This window comes from Nannospalax galili, unplaced genomic scaffold, assembly GCF_000622305.1.
Source record: "Nannospalax galili isolate Female #2095 unplaced genomic scaffold, S.galili_v1.0 scaffold173, whole genome shotgun sequence".
NCBI classification, from domain to species: domain Eukaryota; kingdom Metazoa; phylum Chordata; class Mammalia; order Rodentia; family Spalacidae; genus Nannospalax; species Nannospalax galili.
This window is the reverse complement of record NW_008334442.1, coordinates 298,888-318,110: the sequence shown is the minus strand read 5'-3', so window position 1 is coordinate 318,110 and position 19,223 is coordinate 298,888. Positions and strand designations below refer to the sequence as shown.

The 19,223-nt window shown below is 36.4% G+C and overlaps 1 protein-coding gene across 9 annotated transcripts in view; it reads right to left on the bottom strand.

Moving 5' to 3' along the window:
- Positions 1 to 19,223, bottom strand: part of Mctp1 (multiple C2 and transmembrane domain containing 1) — a 407,885-nt gene that overhangs the window by 200,456 nt on the left and 188,206 nt on the right. For 6 of the 9 annotated variants that reach the window (XR_003848888.1, XR_003848889.1, XM_017797207.2 and 3 more), the window contains exons 8-10: positions 14,251 to 14,328; positions 9,125 to 9,295; positions 6,409 to 6,539 (exon numbers count right to left, since the gene is read on the bottom strand). Coding sequence is in view for 7 of the 9 variants with exons in the window: in XM_017797207.2 (XP_017652696.2) it covers positions 6,409 to 6,539; positions 9,125 to 9,295; positions 14,251 to 14,328 (380 nt within the window). In the remaining 2 variants the exon portion in view is untranslated. The remainder of the gene's footprint in view (positions 1 to 6,408; positions 6,540 to 9,124; positions 9,296 to 14,250; positions 14,329 to 19,223) is intronic. The other 3 variants (XM_029561726.1, XM_008829333.3, XM_008829331.3) reach the window with 1 other exon arrangement.

Genomic DNA, 19,223 nt, shown 5'->3' with positions numbered 1-19,223 from the left:
AAGATTAAAGGGGCCAATATAATTTCTTAAGAGTTCATATGCATAGCTAAACATACATACAAGAAACAATGCCAGATAGGAGACACCTTCTTTTGAGTTGTTGGCCAGGGTGGCCCAAGGGACTCCCAGATAGTAACCCAGCATAGAACTGGGAAAATAAACAGCAGACTCCAATTTTATCTAAAGGAATATTGACAACTGATTGCTGCTAGATGAGGAACAGTTGAACTTCCTAAAGCAAAGACCTCTAGATAGGCTGACTAGATTCACCAGAGGGGCAAGTAGTGGGGATTGGCTGGGGTGTCGACAACACAGCAGACAGTACCAGGGATATCAGAGTAGAAGGGCTCTAGTAGGGGGAGGGAGGCTATTGGAGGGTGCCATCTGGGAATTGGGTGCAAGGTTGAATAAGGTAGTTTGGGGTGTTCTGTGACATACACACACACAAAAAAAAAATCAACAAATTTTTAAAAATGTATTATATTTGAGGAGGAAGCATGGAAATTTATGTTGTGTTAATTAGTAGAGGTGATAAACATTACCACTGAAATCCACCTGATGACTTTATAGACATACACAGGCGCCAAGAATCCAAGTGTAACCGATTATGACTAGTAATAAACCGATGCATACAGATTAGAGATGCATGTGCCAACATCTCAGTGTTAGTAGCAAAAACAATGAGTCTTTCTGCAAAGAGCAACATATTCTAAAATGAAATGGACCTCTTTTTTAAAGGTTAAAAAACTCATTCAATTTTATGTCTTACAGGACATACTGTGTTCAATATTGTATAACTGTATTAATTCAACTGTGAACCTAGAAACTTATAGCCACTTGTGAAAGAGATGTATTCTTGCTCTGGAGTGTGTTACTGAATATGTTAAAGCTGTAATCAAATGCTTCTTCTAATCATGTAATTATTAAAAATTTTTAAACACTTAAAAATTTTTTAAAAAAAGTACAAAAGGAAGACAGGCAAGAAACTACTGAAGAAAAATTTCATCGACAAAGGATAGTGTGGAGGAGAAAACGTGTCTGGTGTGTTTGGGGAACAGCATAGTGTCCACTGTGGGTGGAGGACAGGAGAATTAAAATAGCAGCATTTCAGGACATATAAATACTAGGAACACATCAGGCAGAGCACAGCAGCCCTTGGTAAGGACTTCAGTTTCAACCAGACCATAATGGAAAACAAGTGAAGAGTTTTGAACAGAAGAGTAAAATTATTTTATTTGTACCTTAAATATTTTACTGTTGGGCCTGTGAGATGGCTCATTGTGTAAAGGTGCTTCTCCTACAAGCCTGAGTTCAAATCAAGGAACTCATGTAAAGGTGGAAGGAAAAAACTAACTTTACAAAGTTGTCCCTCTACATGAGAATTCTGTGTTGAAAGGAGAGCTATAGGGTAGACTTGTACAGTAGTGGTTGTCAGCCCAGAGTGGTGGACAGCACTGGAGCTGATGCCACCACTGCCAGAACAAGCATAGTAGAGAAGGTACCTAAGGTAGGAATTCTGAAGCTTTCCAGAACTACAGTCTAAGACTGCTGAATAAAATATGTGCAGAGGAGACTGTGAAGGAGCATGCAGTAGGCAGGAAGAAAACATGGAGCATATGTGTGCTGGATAGCTTCAGCTGTCAATTTGACATACCTGGAAAGATGAAACCTCAGTTGAGGAAATTCCTCCATCAGATTGGCCTCTGGTCATGTCTTGGGGGCATTTTCTTAATTATTAATTCATATAGGAGCGCCCAGCCCACTGTGGGCAGTGCTATCCATGGGTAGGTAGGCCTGGGTTATATAAGAAAAGTAGCCAAGCAAGCCAGTAAGCAGTACTCCTCCATGGTCTCTACTTCAGTTTCTCCCTCCAGGTTTCTGCCTGCAGCTCCTGCTCTGGCTTCCCATGATAATACACTAAAATTTGTTATGTGTAATAAATCTTTTCCTCCGAAGTTGGTTTTTGTCAGTGTTTTATCACAGCAGCAAAGAAGGAAAGTAGAACAGTATGGTATCCTGTGTATCCAAGTGAAAAATGTGTTTCAAGGTAAGGAAGCTTGAAATGATGAGTCAGTTCCAGCTCTGCTGCTGGGTCAGGTAGCCGTTGGATTAAATGGCTTGGGCTATAGGTGACCTGATGGGAACAGTGTAGTGGGAAGTCAGGGGCAAAAGCCTGACTTTATGAGTTCAAGTGAAAATGAAAGAAACCAACAATCACTGTTAAAATACTTATGCTTCAGCATTCCAGATTTGACCACGTATTTTTAAAATAATTTTTATTGATATCAGAATTTCAAACAATGTATTATGACCATGTTCAGAACCCCCTTCCCAGCCTCCCCCACTTACCCTCCACCCCCCGGATTTCATGTCCTCCATTATTGTCTACTGTTTTTATTTATCTATTTATTTACTTATTTATTTACTATTGTTTTTTAAAGGCCTATAAATTTCAATCTGTGCCTCCCAAGTGCTCCTGGGTGTGGGTCCATGGCCTAAACTCTGGTCAACCTACAGGGTATCACACCAGTAATGAAAACTGACTCTCCCCCTTCCAGTATCCATCAGTAACAACTGATTTTCAGCAAGGACTGGCACTTACTGCCCACCTCCCCTACCCATGCTAGTGCCCTGTCTGTCTTGGGTTTGAACAAGTTTTATGCATGCTGTCATAAATGCTGTGTGTTCATGTGAACATGTTTCTTTAATTTATAGTCTCTTTTTTATCATGAACAAACCAACCTTATTATTGAATTTACATTTAAAAAACATATTTTCAAAAAATTATGTGTCCAATGTAGAAAATGAACAGCAAACAAACCATAGCATACCAAAAATATAATTAATTATACAAGTATTCTTTTATTTTTTTTCTGTCTTTTTGAGACAGGGTCTTCCTGTAGCCCAAGCTGGCCTGGAACTCACAGAGACCCACCTGCCTCTGCCTCCTGAGTGCTGGGATTAAAGGTGTGTGCCACCAAGCCTAGCTATATAAGTATTCTTATTTTGAGGTATAATGAGTCTCATTCTAAAAAGTTATGTCATTCATTAAAAGAATAGTGTTGTATTCCATGGCTAACTTTAAATGTACTCACCAATCACCAGCCAACACACAGAAGAGTCTATTTTTTAAATCAATATACACATAGAATGCTTCAATCACAGCTAGCCAAAAAAGAGAGCAGATCACAATGATAGTTTACCCCGAGAACTCAAACTAATGGGAAGGCAAATCAATTCTCTTCTAAACTGTTTTGGGAATTAAATTATATTGTAATCTGCATTGTCTCCAGTTAACACAGAACCTTCAAATATGTGCAACTTGCTTGCCACTGGCTCACAATAATATGTAACCTTTCAGTGGTAGTGTTAATAACACTACTTGATAAGCATAAAGTTAGACAATTGGAGTTTGCTATGCTATCTGGACATTAAATAAGCTTCAAATGATGATTCACCATAATCATTGCCTTTTTCTGCCAAATGAGTACTGCTAAACACCAGATTATGCAGCGAGTTTCTGCTGCCCATCTTTGATTATCTCACAACTCAACACTAACTCCTTTCACTGTGAAAATGAGTTCAAGTGATATGAGATGTTCTAGGATTTATCTACAGAGTCCTGGTGCTACACTTTTTCTCAAAAACTTTTGAGCTCAAATTGTTTTCAGAGACAATTGCATCTGGCTTATGACAAAATGGATCACTTTTATTATTTCTGAACTCCTTAAGTACTTTCTATGGCTTTCTATTCAATATGTTTCTAGTCTCAAAATGTGTTTCAATATGGACAAACATGGGAAACAAGGTGAAATGAATAAGTAGGTCCTGCTCTCTGAAAACCATGTTTGCCTCAGAGCTCATAATATTAAGTAAGGGACAAGACAGTGCCAAGTGATTTCTGAAGTTTTCATGATTTCCAAAGTTGGAAATTCTTCCCAAAGGATGAAATACATAAAAGGATATTTGTCACTATGAAAAAAGTAGAAAAGAGGCTAAAAAAAGACTTCAGGTAGTATGTAGCCAGAGTGGAGGTCAGGCATTTTAGAGCATATTTCCCTTCATTCTTTTGCCAATATAAGAAAGTTTGAACACAATGAGTGGGCAAGTTTTACTTCTATTATCTGATTACCAAATATAACTGTGTTGCTATCAACTATGAAAGAGAATTAATCATTCAAGGAACAGCTAGATGCTAAAGCTCCTTGAAGGAGTTCATCGCCTAATGAGGGAGAAGCCAACAGTCAGTGTAGTGAGGTGCATTAAAGATGAGCAGATGTACACCGTGACTTAAGTGAGTGGTAGACACCAAATGCACCCAAACAGAACTTTCAGAAAACTCTGACAGCAGTATTTTACTGAGGGGCAACATGCCATAAAGATCTCTACCTTCAAGAGGATTAAAGTATAGTACAGTGCTAGGCTACAGTGGTGCTGTCCCACTTACAAGTAAAATATTAATGGTCATTGAAGCTAAGTTTAACCTCTCATTTTATAAACGTGGTGAAAACTACTGCTCAAACATACATATTGGAATCATCTAAAAGCAGAGACAAGCATGTTGGATTGGATTCTTGTTTTGACTTTTAGAATAAAATTCCCTTTACTTTGGGAATGTATGGATTTTCTTCGGACTGTAAGTTTCATGACTTGGAATTCCTATAAACTACAGTGAAGGAAGTTTTTTAAACTACTAAATTTTTCTGTACATCATGCTTTACTTCAATGTTGGCAAGTTTCCAAGTGTTTTGTCACAATGCACATACATAACTATCCAAAAATATAAAAATAGGCTTTGTAATCAGAACACAATTCATATAATTCAAGTAGTCACTCCAAATAATAATATTGACTTTGTAGAGAAATGTCATGTGAGCCTCAGAATACATTTTTGCTGTATTATCAGATTAACATGGATTTGTCTTACTTATGTGCCCCTTTACTAAAACTCAGGAACTCCTTTACAGATTTATGAACTCCTACGAGATTATAAAGATCCTCTACCTTGTAGGGAGTTATAGGAAATAATGCATTTTATGGCCACAATATTCTTCATGAAAATAAACATCTCAGTTCACTTTACAGAATATGAATGTGTTCTTTCTTCCTTTAAGTGTCCCATATCAGATGAAATTCCTCTTTTTCAACTCCCATAACTTTTGTACACAATAATTCTGACATCTGGAGAAAATTTCTAGCTGTCAAACTGGAATACCCCAACCATCAACTAGGCAAACCTGCCACCTACTGGTCAGTCTTTGAATCAATTTTTTTAGTTTATTGCTTTACAATTGAAAGTTTCCTTTCTTCAAAACAACAAAGATCCTCTACTAATTAACATGAAGCAAATTTTTATAACGCATTTTTAAAATTTTTTGATTTTTTTATGTATTTCATACAGAACCTCCCAAACAATCTTGCTCATCTATATACCCACTTCCTAAATGGCACCCTCCCATAGCCTCCCCACTCCCCCACTGGAGCTCACATAGTCTGTCATCTCTGTTACTGTCCTCTGTGTTGTTGGCACCTCCAGCCCTTCCCCAGTGCTTGTCCATCCACTGAATCTAGTCAGCCTATCTAGAGTGCCTTGTTTTAGGAAGATCAGCTTTTCCTCATATACCAGCAATCAGTTGCCAATATTCCTTTAGATAAGATTGGGGTTTGTTGTTCATTTTCCCAGTTATATGCTGGGTTACTGTCTGGAGTCTCTTGGGCCACCCCAGCCAACAACTCAAAGGAAGGTATCTCCTGTCTGGCACTGTTTCTTGTTATGTAGCCTTCAGTTATACACACGGACTCTTAAAGAATTATATTGATCACTTTAATCTTTGGTTATACTTTGCTTTGGGGTGTTTAAGACCATACACATTGCCATTGAAATCCACCTGATGACTTTATATCCATTCTCAGGTGCCACAGATCTCAGAAAGTAACCGACTGTGACTAGTAATAATCAGATACATAGAGATTAGAGGCGCGTGTGCAAACATCTAAGCATTAGTACCATTAAAAATGATTTTTTGTGTATGACAGTATATTTTAAAATGAAATTGGAGATCTTTTTTAAAGGTCAAAACCTCATTTAATCTTATGTCTTACAGGGTTTATACTGAGTACAGTATTGTATAACTGTATTAATTCAACTGTGAACCTAAAAATTTACAGCCAATTTTGAAAGATATACATCTTTGCTGTGGAAATTGTTATTGAATATGTTAATGCTGTAATGAAGTGCTTCTTCTAATCATGTGGTTATTAAATAAATAATTTTTAAAAATTCACAAAAATCCCCCCAAAAAATCTCAGCAAAGATCATTGACGATAACCAGACTTAAAGAAAATATTCTTTCAAAAAAAAAACTCTACCCTCTCTATGGTAAACAAAAATTACCAAATTTCACAAACCTGCCAATAAAATCATCCCTTTTCCCAGCGTCTTTGTCCCATGCAGTGATGTCAATAATTCCTCCTCTTTCTTCATAGAGATGGAAATCAAATTGTTCCCTCCATTGAGGATTCAAAGTTTTTGGCATAATCTGGAAAAACAAAAAGTTATTATAATCTTTTCAGTAGTATTCAAAATATAACTCAAGACCCTAAATGAGCACTTCAGACACTATCTAGAATATCACGTTCTATACTAGTTGAAGCATAGATTCCGGGGAGTGGTGGGAAGGAAATTAGTCACCAAAATTCTGACATTTTTATTTATGAACAAACCCTAATGATGTGTCCAGAGAAATTAAAAGTCACCCCTTTGACTATCTTCTAGAACATATGAGTAATACAATTACATAGAAAAATTAGTCTGTCAGTTTAACTACTCATTCAGATACTAACATTTATTCTACCTAGTGACAGTTAATGGATGAAGACAGAACTCATAGTCAGTCATCCTATAATAAAGGAAGATGAGGATTCTCAGAGTCTCCGTTCTATTTTCCCAGCACATTGGCTTTTGAAGTAAAAGAAAAATAGGCAATGAGTTCTGTGGGAGCAGGAGGATAAAAGCAAGTTGTTTTGTCGGAGTCTAGCAAACTTTTCCTTTAGTGTTATAATACTACTGTATTATTACATTTTATATACAAGAAACTTTGCATGTATATGCCCTTCATGCTGCATATGCAATAAAAGATGTCTAAACTGCAGTTTTGTGACTACAAGTATTCAGAGAAGATGCTGGACGTAATGAACAAAGTTACTGATATTGATGTGTTATAAAATTCCCTTCAACATTTGGTTAGGCCACACTCATTTTTGTTTCCCTTTTCCTTCTTTTTTAAACAAAAAAGGATGCAATGGCCTTCTCTCTTTTGATGCATGACAGACAGATCTTCAAATGTAGAGTTTGAAAGCAATGAAGTATGTGATGTGCAAAGGTAATGCAAATGAATCACAATTTTAAAGTTCATAATCTGAAATTAATCTGTAATAGATCATGGACAGAAAGAGCAAAGAGAGACACATGTCTACAGTGGGGCTTCATACTTCATATCTAAAGACTAGAACTATAAAAATAAGTAATGCTTTATGCCTACTAGAACATACAAATCAGGTTGAGAGAAGATGGAAGTGGTCATAGGTAAATCTATTTTTGGAAGGAGCCACTTTAAAATTTGTTCTTAATGAGCTGGAGAGATGGCTCTGCAGTTAAGAGCACTGGATGCTCTGGCAGAGGACCCAAGTTCAATTCCTGGCACCCACATGACATCTAATAACCATCTATAACTCCAGTTCTAGGGCATCTGATGCCCTCTCCTGGCCTCCATAGGCACTACATGCATATGGTGCACTTATACATGTAGGCAAAACACTTATATACATAAAAATTCTAAAATAGGCATGGTGTTCTTACATTTAATCTTAGAGTTGGGAGGCAGAGGCAAATGGATCTCTGTGAGATCAAGGCCAGCCTGGTCTACAGAGTAAGTCTCAGGACAGCTGGGGCTACAGGGATACCCTGTCTTAAAAAGACAAAAAAATTTTTTTGACTATAAGCCTGTTTTTATTTTAAATTATTTTTTGTTCTTAAGTTCCTGGTGAAAAAAAAATGGTACTATATGAAAGGTATGATAATTAAAATGTCTTCTTGGGCTCTGATGAACTCCTACGGCATGTTGGAATGTAGTCTGTCTTATTTATCTGCCTATAAAGAGATGAACTTTTCAGTTTTCAATTTTATGATTGCCTTTCTTATACAATTTCCTTCTGCTCAAAAATGATGTCCAAAACTTCCATATAGACACTCAATATGATAAGCAAACAGCCTGGTAATGACTCAGCTCTGTGATCCTTTGAACTACATTTAGCACTGATGAAGACTTTCTGGGCTAGAAGGGAGCTAGGGAGGGTGTTGATCAAACTTGCATGAAAATGAGTACACTAAGGCCAAGGAACCCCCACCAAAATGGAGGATGATCTTGAATTCAGGGTGGAAACCATTTGTCTGTGAATACCACTGTGAAAACTGAGAACAGCTCTAATTGGGTATAACAAAGACAGAATAGGCCAAAAATATAGTAGCATGGCCATTATTATTATTATTTCTATAAATGACATACTACTAATATTTTTAATAGAGTATTACAAATAATAAAATTGTTACTCCACAAGTATTACTACTGTCCTTCCTTCTGCTTTTAGCATTTACTTGGGTATTTATTATGAGCATGGTAGTATTCTAAGCCCTTTCTGTATAAAATATATTCATTTAGTCTTCTCAGTAACTTGCTTTGGCAGGTATTATCTTAATTCCATTTCTACAGTAGGGGAAAGAGGGGCATGCAGAGACTCGTGCTATTCCTAAACGCATTTGAAAACTCCTGGATACTAAACGGCTATTACAATCATGAGCTCAGAGCATCTGTGGCTGTCTGAATGGGGGCATGTTAAGGAAAGAAAAAGGGGAAAAAAAACTAGGAGGGAAGGAAGGAAGGATGGAAGAAGGGAAGGAGGGAGGGAACATCATAGAACTGATAGTCTTGCTTTCTGACATGATATTCCAAAGCCATATTAAGCATTTGAGAAAGTATCCAGTGTTTTCATCTCCTAAGCATACCTACTAACTAGTCAGTGCTTTCCTAATAGTGACAGGAGCACAAGAGACGGAACCGAGAGCTACCTTGCTCTTGTACTTCTGATGGCCAAGCCGGAACTTCACATAGGGATCACTCAACCCATTGGAATCCATGGCTTTGAGGTCCCGCCCCTCGATCAACGTGATGCTGACTATTCCTCTCCACAGATGTGATTTTCTGTGCTGGTCTGATAGACGTAAACTTTGGGTCTGAAACTTTGGCAAAGAAAAAGTGAGTTAGCTTACTGTGTTTAAACTCCAGTCATTCATTTGGCCCTTTTCCCTGTTACAATTTTTTCAAAGAATAAAAGTTAAGCAATTAAGGTGTTTAAAAGTTAAATTCATTTTTCGGGGCACAATGACACATGCTTTTAATCCCAGCACTTGGGAGACAGAGGCAGGCGGATCTCCCTGAGGTCTTGGCCAGTCTGGACTACATAGTGAGCTCCAGGCCAGCTGGGGCTATATGGAAACTTCAAAACAATTAATTACTTTATAGAGTATTATGTGTTAATTATAAAATTATTAACAAATTATAAAATTATCATCTCATGATATACATACTTCAAAACTACCAAAGAATTTTGCACTTGTGTCAAAGATGCCTGTGTCAAAATATATCCAAAATAAATATTACAAATATCAAAGGCCACATCTATACTGTTCTATTTAATATAAAAATTATTTATGGTTATAGGAGTTATTTTTCTATGTTAAATGTATTTTGCAGATGACTTTTAGTTGTAAGGTTAGTTGAAAGTTACATTTAGATAATTTCAAAGCTTCCTTACTGCATTGGGGAATGCAGAATTTCAGCTCACTAAAGAACTACTTAAGTTACCACAGAACACAAAGCTAAATGATATGCTAACCCAGGACACCTTGCTTATGCCTGAAGCTTGTGTCACACATTTTTACAGTTATTTAAGTCAAAAAATGCTTTTTATATTGGAAAGATGCCTCTGGATTTTTTTTCTCATTCAAATATTTGAGCATTTTCTTTAATAATCTCTATTATGCTCAATTCTAAATCACATTATTCAAGCTAGTGAACAAAATCAAAAATTTGAAACTAGCAAATCTATTAATATATCTAACATGCTTAACAAAAACAAAAATGGCATATAAAGCAAATCAGAGAAGGTACAGTAAACAGTAAATATGTTCAATCTGCAGTCAGTATCAAGCAGGACGGTGAAATGATCATTTCTGCTACTGAGCTTGTTTGTCCCACCTACCGTTGTTTCATGAAGAAATTCAGTCCTCGACTTACAAATTAAGGATCAACTTTATATTCTGCCTAATCCCTTCTTTATCAGCTTCATGAAGTTTCAGCCCATCTGGTACATTTCTCCCCCAGTTTCACCTCGTATCTTTTTCCATACTGCAATAACACCATAGCCATTTTACATGTCATCATCAAAAGTCTTGTATTTCAGGTTGCTTTTACTAGAAAAATAAAAACTAAGTTTTTCAAAAGACAATAGTTGTATTAATTGAAATATTTCGATGGAAATCTTTCTGGAACAACACACTGCATATTTCCCTGACTTATTGAATGGCAAAGTTGGAACATTGATAGTGGCTCTGTCTTCTTAACATCAGCACGTTCCTGGCCTGTGACCTTCAGGAGCAGTCTTCAGCTGAGCAAGAGAGGTTCCAAAGTGCATGCCAGTTCCACAGAACACCGCCTACTTCACTAAGATACTCTGCTTCTATCTATTTTACATACTAGGTTTCTACACTGAATTTTGTTTGAAGAAAGGGTTTCTCAAAATGATTGTTTGGAAATTGTTGCACCAAGATATGGCTGAGGACTTTTGCTTGTTTGTTCTAGGATTGCATGCTACTCATTGCCATGCCAATGGATTTTGACTGATTGACTGATTGATTTGACAACCTCTGCTGCTGTTGAGACTGCCCCTAACAGCAGTGCCTAAAAAGGGTTTGGACTTTGCTTTTGAAACTTGTGTTAAGGAATATGAATTACAAGGGAAGAAAATGCGTGTTACAGCAAGAAGCAGAAATAATTACATTAGTAAAGACCAGTAAGTTAACTAACTGCCCATTCATATAGAGCTTTAAAAATTTCAAAGAGTGCATATGTACATCATTTGGCCTCTACTAAAACCCTCAGTAGGAAGGCAAATCCTCAGCCCCATTTTAAGGATGTATAATTGAGGCACCAAGTGTTTGGCCTAATAAATGATAGACATGTGACTAGAAGCTAGAATTTCTGGCTTTTAGTCTTGAGTGTCTCACAAAATAGGTGTTTAGGACAAACATTCTCTTACAGGCTTAAAAATGATCATGATTTAAATTATAATAGTGCCAAAATGTACTCTCAGGTTAAGTGGGTTGATGATACTAGAAATAACATTACAGTAGGGTTTTTCTTACACGGTGAATTTAGGAAATCACTTCATACTCTTCTATCATATCAGTGCATGTATATTTACAATAGCTCAGTTTACTGAAACATGCCTTCTACATATTCTCTGGAAGCAAAAGTCATACCTGACAGTGAAATGGGAGTTGGGTGCAACCTGAGTTGCACATGTTCAGTTAACAATGTCAGGGTAGTTTCTGTAGTAGTAACACATCTGAAACCCTTACTTGTTTGCTCTCCTCATTCCCTTTTCTTTTGCAAGAGAACACAAATAAGATGAGGAGGAGAAAGAATACATTCCCTGCAGTCTCTGCCAAATGCCATTGGTTGTAGAGAAATGCTTTCCTAGACTCTAGATGGATATTTCTTAAGCAATTCAGGAAACAAAGGAGGGGGAGCAAGGAGAGAGTTCATCACATAAAACAGAGAGAATGAATATGGGAATTAAAGTGCCCTCTGAAATGGGCTAACAAGAATAAAAATGTTCTGAAAATAAATTAGAATTTTTTTAAAACATAATTTTCTTTTTCAATATCTTTTGTTCAAAATGGTACATGTCTGAAAAAGAAACTCTATAATTCATTTGAGAATGTTATTGGATAAGTTCATAATTAGAATAAACTGCATATCACTAAACAGATACACATTTAGTTTAGAATATGAAGAATAAAATGTTGATATAAATTTAAGAGATAAAAGTGGATTAGGCAAGCTTGGGCAGTTCATATTAGAAAAGACAGGTGCTTAAGCACAGCTGGTCCTTTGCATCTCTGGGTCCTCCATCTGTAGATTCAATTAATGACTGAAAATGTTCAGAAAAAATACTTCTGTATTGAACATGTACAGAGTTATTCTTGTCATTATTCTTTAAACAATACAGTGTAATAACTAGTTAATTTCACTTATGTTGTATTAGTTAGTATAACTAATCTAGAAATGATTTGACGTATTCTGGAAGATGTACATAGGATATATGTAAATGCTATGCAGGTTTATTTTCTAGATCTGCTTGGTATTCATGGGGGGGGGAGGAGTTGAAATGGTTTCCCCAGCATGACACCAAGAGAAGACTATAATAATATCTTTCTAGCAATTTCTAGGTGATTTGGGTAGTTGTTTCCTTTCTTGGACTCTGTTTTCTTGTGTTTGGTTTTCAAAACACTTCTTTATGGCCCGTGAATATGAAGAACAACCTTTGGTGTGCCTGTATGAAGAACTTCACTCGCTTAAAATAGTTCACTACTCCTACCTATTTTTAAAAATGAATGTTGTGGAGAACTCATTGAAAGAGTGGTGATAAGCATAATCCCATGGATAAATAGAAAAATGATGACATCTACTAACCATGGTGCTCCACGGAACCTTCTAAGTCACTTGCTCTGCTCCAAAAGTTTGTTTCCTTATATGGCAAATTTGTGAGAGCAGAGGCATCAATGCAACCTTGGAACTTATCAGAAATTCAGACTCTTTGGTCCTTTAATAGTTCAGTAGCATCACACACTACGGGAGTTGGACCCATCTAGGTGGTTCTGATATCTGCTCAATATGACAGCCCCTACTTTAAAAGTTACATGGTGTTGGGGCTAGAGAGTTGGCTCAGCAGTTAAGAGCACTGGCTGCTCTTGCAGAGGACCGGGGTTCAATTCCCAGCACCTGTATAGTGGCTAACAACCATTCTAACTCCAGTTCCAGGGGATCTGATGCCCTCTTCTGACCTCTATGGGCATTGCACACCTCAGGCACACACACAGGCAGACAATCTCATACACATAAAAAAGTTACATGGTGCATGTGGATGCTGGCTTTCACCTATGCTCTAACACCTATTACTAGTTAATATAATCATAAAAATTATCCATTCTCTGGCATAGGTATTACTTATACTGTTTAAACCCATTCTTTAGCCATGTCTCTAAATTTACTACTGATCAGGAAGGCAGTTTACTCTAGATATTTGGGCAATTTAAAGACAGAAGTACAAACCTAACTGGCTAATCATGAAAATGCAATTTATTACCTCCTTTTATTAATATTTTCCTCACAGAATACATATAAATGATAGACATTAATTATAGTACTAATAATCAGTCAACCAAAACTTCTTATTGAGCACCTAAAGAGCAAGGAATACTAAACAGATCTATGACGACCCTCAACAAAGTTATACCTAGTAGTTGGTTAGCTAAGGTTAATGTTCTCAGATAAGTGCTTGTTTAATTAGAATTCTACTAGTCAGAGAAAGAAAAAGGGAGGAAGAATAAAAAGATAATCTAAATCGGCATGAAAGCCAACAGCCATGCTGTCAATGAAAAAAATAGTCTTTGAACCTTTAGGACAGTAGTTCTTAAATTTTAGCAGGTCTTCAAATTCATGGGCTTGATCCTCATTGGACATGATTCAGTTTTTATGAGAAGAGTCTTTACTATATGTGCTCTGATGATTCTACTACATGTCAGTATTTGAGGGTCACTCTCATAAGGAACATTCATTCACATTTAGAATTAATACAGGATATCAGGATATCAGATAATAACATGAATTTCAAAATCTGAAGCAATTGGCTGTTAATACGTATTGTTAGATTTTAGGACTAGTTGACACATTAAAGAGAATATTAGTTTGCTTACATTATTTTTTGAAAAAAAATTGAAGATTACGATTAGTTTTCATATGTCTAAAGTGAGTTAAGATTGGAAATGGTTTCAGTACAGGAAGTCAGCCCTCAGAATTCACAGATCATGCAAGCTCAGAGAAAACAAATGAACTGATTGGTTGAACTTACTTGTGCATTTTGACAATAGGGGCTCTGAAGCTCTGCTCTGTAGAAGCCCAGGACAGGAAGAGCAGGCCTGCTGCATGTCTGGATGGGAATGAAGATCAGAACTGTATGGGAAACCTGCAAGCCAGTCTCCACCCCTCATTTTGATCAGCGTGTAAAATGGTTTCTTTAGAAAAATATCATTTAAAATTATGGTTTTGCTCCTCAAGTCACTGCCAGAAAATTTCTTGTAGCACCGTGGAGGTAAATGCCAATGCAACTGTACAGTATGCAACCACCATTTTGGTTTCAGGAGGATGATACCACAGCACAAAGGCTATAAAGTGAAAGGCCCTTCTTAAATGGTTTTAGTGCTTTGTTAGTAGATATATGAGAAAAAATAAACACAGAAAGAATAATTTTCCAAATATGATACTATTCAATATTTTGAAGATTTTTTTTCTGATGCAAAGACAGAAGACTCAAGATACATAGATGCTACATGGACAAACAAAAGAAATGATCATGTCACCCTTGTACCCATGAATAAATATTTTGTAATGATTTTTAAAGACCTCTAGATTAATGGAGAAAATTTGTCCCACATAAACTCTTCTTTATGGCCTTTACTATTAAAAAGAAACCCTACAAAACATCAAAAACAACCAAATCAAATGAAGAACTCACAAAGATCCCTTACCTACTGAAACCATGAGCAGCAAGAGACAGGTTAAGAAAAACAGAGCTGAACAGGGGATTTTGGAAGTAAATCATCAAGGTAGATCTGAAAGTTTCTATTAAGGATTTCTAGAGGTGCTACTAAATTTCTAAATGACAGCATTATGTTAGGAAGAGATGAGAAACATTGGCCTTGATAACATCACCAATAGGAAAAATCAAATTAGGATAGTCTGAGGCATGGTAGGTCACACAGAAACATTTACTGAACATCTATTAAATGCCGTGTTTTAATCATACCCTACATGTTTTTTGTGGCGGCCATTTACTCTAAGGTAAAGAGAGGCTAAAACCTCAAAGCCAAATGTGTAGAGATTGCCAGGATTGGTGTTTGTTTTGGGGTTGCTTATCTGTGATTTACCCTTTCCCTATATTTCATTTTTTTTAAAAATATACAACCTTAGAAGCTTATGACACATAAAAAAGATTTATTGCTTCAGGTTTTTCAAATTGCTTTGATTTTTATTTAGATGAAATATATCCTAGATATAGATTATTGAGAAAGGCTAATTAGAGGATTAAAGGAAGTAACTTGGCTGGGAATTACTCTAGTACATGTTATTCAGTAAAGCAAGATGAAAGTTAACTGTTTTTACATTGTCCTCTATCAATAAGGTGATCAAGTGGCAGAATCTAGCATAGAAACAAGCAAAACTTCCATTTTCACCTTCTAGCTAATACAATTTACTAATTCCATTCCTCAAAGAACTGAATAATAACAGGATATATCTTCTTGGTCTATACTAAGATTTAAAAATAAATAAAAGCAAAATCTATGTAGACCTAGCATGTGACTGAGGACACAGTCCAATCTTCTCCTTGATATGCACAAATAATCCTTGGCTTTTGTTATCCTGGATTGTATTACCTGTGTAAATCCTAATCCTTCCAAATGAGACAGACACTGCAAGGCTGCGGGAAAGGCCTGGCTTGTGTGTTTACAATGGGCTGCATGTGGAGTCAGCTCTTTTCTCTATTTTCAGCACAGAGGTGGCACGTGCTTTTATTTAATCAAATGATCCACAGGCCACTACAAAGAAGGGATAATGACAGCCTAGGATGACTGTTTTGTGCTGCAAAAATGACTGTGGAGCAATTATTAGCTCAACCCCAGACAGAGGCATGTTCTATCTTTTCCCTTCCCCATAGCATTTATTCCACTGAATTGCAGTTAGATGATCAGGTCCAACAAGTAGATTTGTTCTGCAGTCATCCATCCTCTCAAAGCAGGATTGCTTACAGAAAGCTCCCCCAGTGCTTTGTGCAGCCTAGTGTGAAGTGTTTCCCTTAATAATAGAGCTCGAAACCCTTTTACTTAGAGGATGATTCACTGGCACTGTAATCCTTAGAGAAAGTCTCCTGGGTTTTATCCTTAAATTCTGTTTCATATTTTTATTGCTTCTTTATACAATTTATGGTGCCAGGAAGTTAGTTACTTTTAAGGTGTTTTAACTATCCTCTGTAACTTTCTGGCTAAATAAAAGTTCTCAAGTGCTTACCAGGCTGTTCAAAGTATATTGTAGTGGAAAGTTATTTCTATTTTGACCATATCACAATATTAAAAGAACCTAAAATTTTTTACCAATGATACAGGAAAGGAATAATAGTCCTTGATTTGGTTCACAGAGCCTTTCTTTAGAATTTTAAATTAAAACTTATAAATATGACAGTCTTATTTTCATATCAACAGTAGAAGTAATTTGTGATCTTTTGGGGAAATATAGTATGTTCTTGAGTTGTTCATGATGTAAGCGCTCGAGTACAGAATCACATTCTTGTTTTAAAGTCAGTTACTCTTTCCCTTTGTCTTCAGTCTTCCTCCTACCCATAGGCATGCTCTGAAGTAACTCTCCATTGTATTTTTCTACATATGCTTCTTTGCTTGTCGTAATCCTCTTCTCCACCCTTACATGAGTTTGTCTTGGCATATCCCAGCCCTTTCTATTAAAAAATTTTTAATTGCTCTTTAATCTGCTAAAATCCTTTTGTAAGATGGTTTCTTCAATTAACTCTGCTATCAGAGTCTAGATGTGTGTTCAGCAGCGATCACTAGGAAGAAACATAGCATGCTAAATATTTGAAAGAACTCCTCTAAATGACCCTTCTTTAATTGGAAGCTAAAAGTCTTTAATAAAATTCTGAGTTAATTGGAGTAATCTGATTTGATTTCAAATAATTTCCATTGTTTTCAGGAGAAACATGGTATCCTGTATCCACTGCTTAATTCTCTGTGTTCTGAGATACGGTGTTTCAATGAATTATAAATGTTACACTTTTAGAAATTAGAATAGTGCTGTATCACTTTAGTCTTTTATTTTCATTATTTCTCTTTCAAGAAATGAAGATATAATAAGGACTGACATTTTAGCCAAGCAAGCTCTCAGTAGGATTTATTTTGACTCATTTAACTCACTTGATACCTCTTGAACACACATACTGATCATGATAATAAAGATGATAAAGTTTTTCCCCTCACAAAACACGTTTAACATTTTTTCTTTCATTTATTAATCTTTTTAAAAAGTTATTTTTAAAGCCAGGCATGGTGGGGCATGCCTTTAATCCCAGCACTTGGGAGGCAGAGGTAGGCAGATCTTTGTGAATTTAAGGCCAGCCTGGTCTACATAGTGAGTTCCAGGACAGCTGGGGCTACAGGGAGACCCTGTCTTAAAAAGACAAAAAAAAAAAAAAGGTTTTTTTTAATTTTTGGGGGGTTGTGTTTTGATTTGTGGTTGGGCTACAGGGAGACCCTGTTTTAAAAAAAAAAAAAAAAAAAAAAAGGTTATTTTTAATTATGTGTGGGTGTGTTTCTGCATGTGTGTATGTGCACATGAATATAACCCTGGGGAGGGCAGAAGAAAGTGTCGGATACCCTGGTACTGGAAGCAGTTGAGTTGCCCAACGTGATGCTGAGAACCAAATTCAGAGGACCTGCAAGAGCAATGCATGCTTGTTACTATCTGACCATCTTTGCAGCCTCTCCTTTATGTGTTAAGTTAGCTTACAAAGTCATGAGTTTTATAGGAACATTTTTTTACAGTAGAATCTTCATGCAGGATTTTATACGAGCTATTTAGTATCTCTTTTGCATATCTGAATATATTCAGGGAAAAACATCCTTTCACATATTTCTCTAAAATGCTCATCAGAATACCAACAGAGAGCTGTGGGGCCAGTTATCAGAGTGACTTTGGTGTGAATATGTGGCCTATTATTTATCCCACTAGACTTGGTTATTGATTTTCAGATTTTGTCAATGGGACATCAAACTCAGCAATTCCTTAATAAAGAAGCAACGCTGTTTATTAGGGGCATTTCCTTGATCACCGATCGGAACAGAAGCCTCATTGCTATATGTTCTCCATGTAGCAAACATTTCTTTTTATGACATTCAGAGAGAAAAAATGTTGGTCCTAATCATATCCTTTGAAGTACTTTTGAGTATTTGAAGTACCTTCAGTACTTCTTTGGACTTTAATTTCCTCACTGGTAAAATAAACATCCCTAATGGGTCTGCCTTTGATGAAATTCATACGTCACTATTTGGTGTTGAGTGCCCAGAGTAGAGGTATTCACTGTACCTTGGGTACAAAACCTACCACTTAAATCTAAATATTTGTTATTCTAAAATCAAATACTTCAAGAGACTGAAGGAAGACTAGAACCAGATTGAAAGCACTGATAAGTGGAAGACTAATTTGGGAGTAACAAAGTAAAAAGATGTTGAACGAGCCCCTTAAAATGGGAACTATGGAAAGGGTAATAATTCAAATAAGCAGCAAATTTTGACTCACAACTACTTGTCTTGCATGTTTGTTGCACAAAGAACAAACTCAACACAATGCCCCCAATTCTGCTCTCAAGGAAACAAAAAGCCATTTTTTAATTAAGTATTCAAAAAAATTCAGCCTATATATCCATGGACAATATATAGGAGGAACAATTATTATCTCAGCAAAGGTATAGAGTAACTTCAGTGAAGACAGTCTCTATGAAGGCAGTAGAAAGGAAATGGAGATGCTATATTCATTTAGAAGAGCTCACCACACACAAAAAGGGCTGCAAACAGCACGTGTATCTATGTTGGAGCAGGCAGGGATGAGAGAATGTGGCTTACAATGGTTTACTGGTCAGTGCCTGATGTCATCTGGAACATGACAATGTGCTCAAGAGACACTGCAACAAATCTTAGACTTATAAAGAAGAAAACATAATTTTTTATAGTGAATAGTTTGGAAGCAAGAAAGGTAAATAGCAAA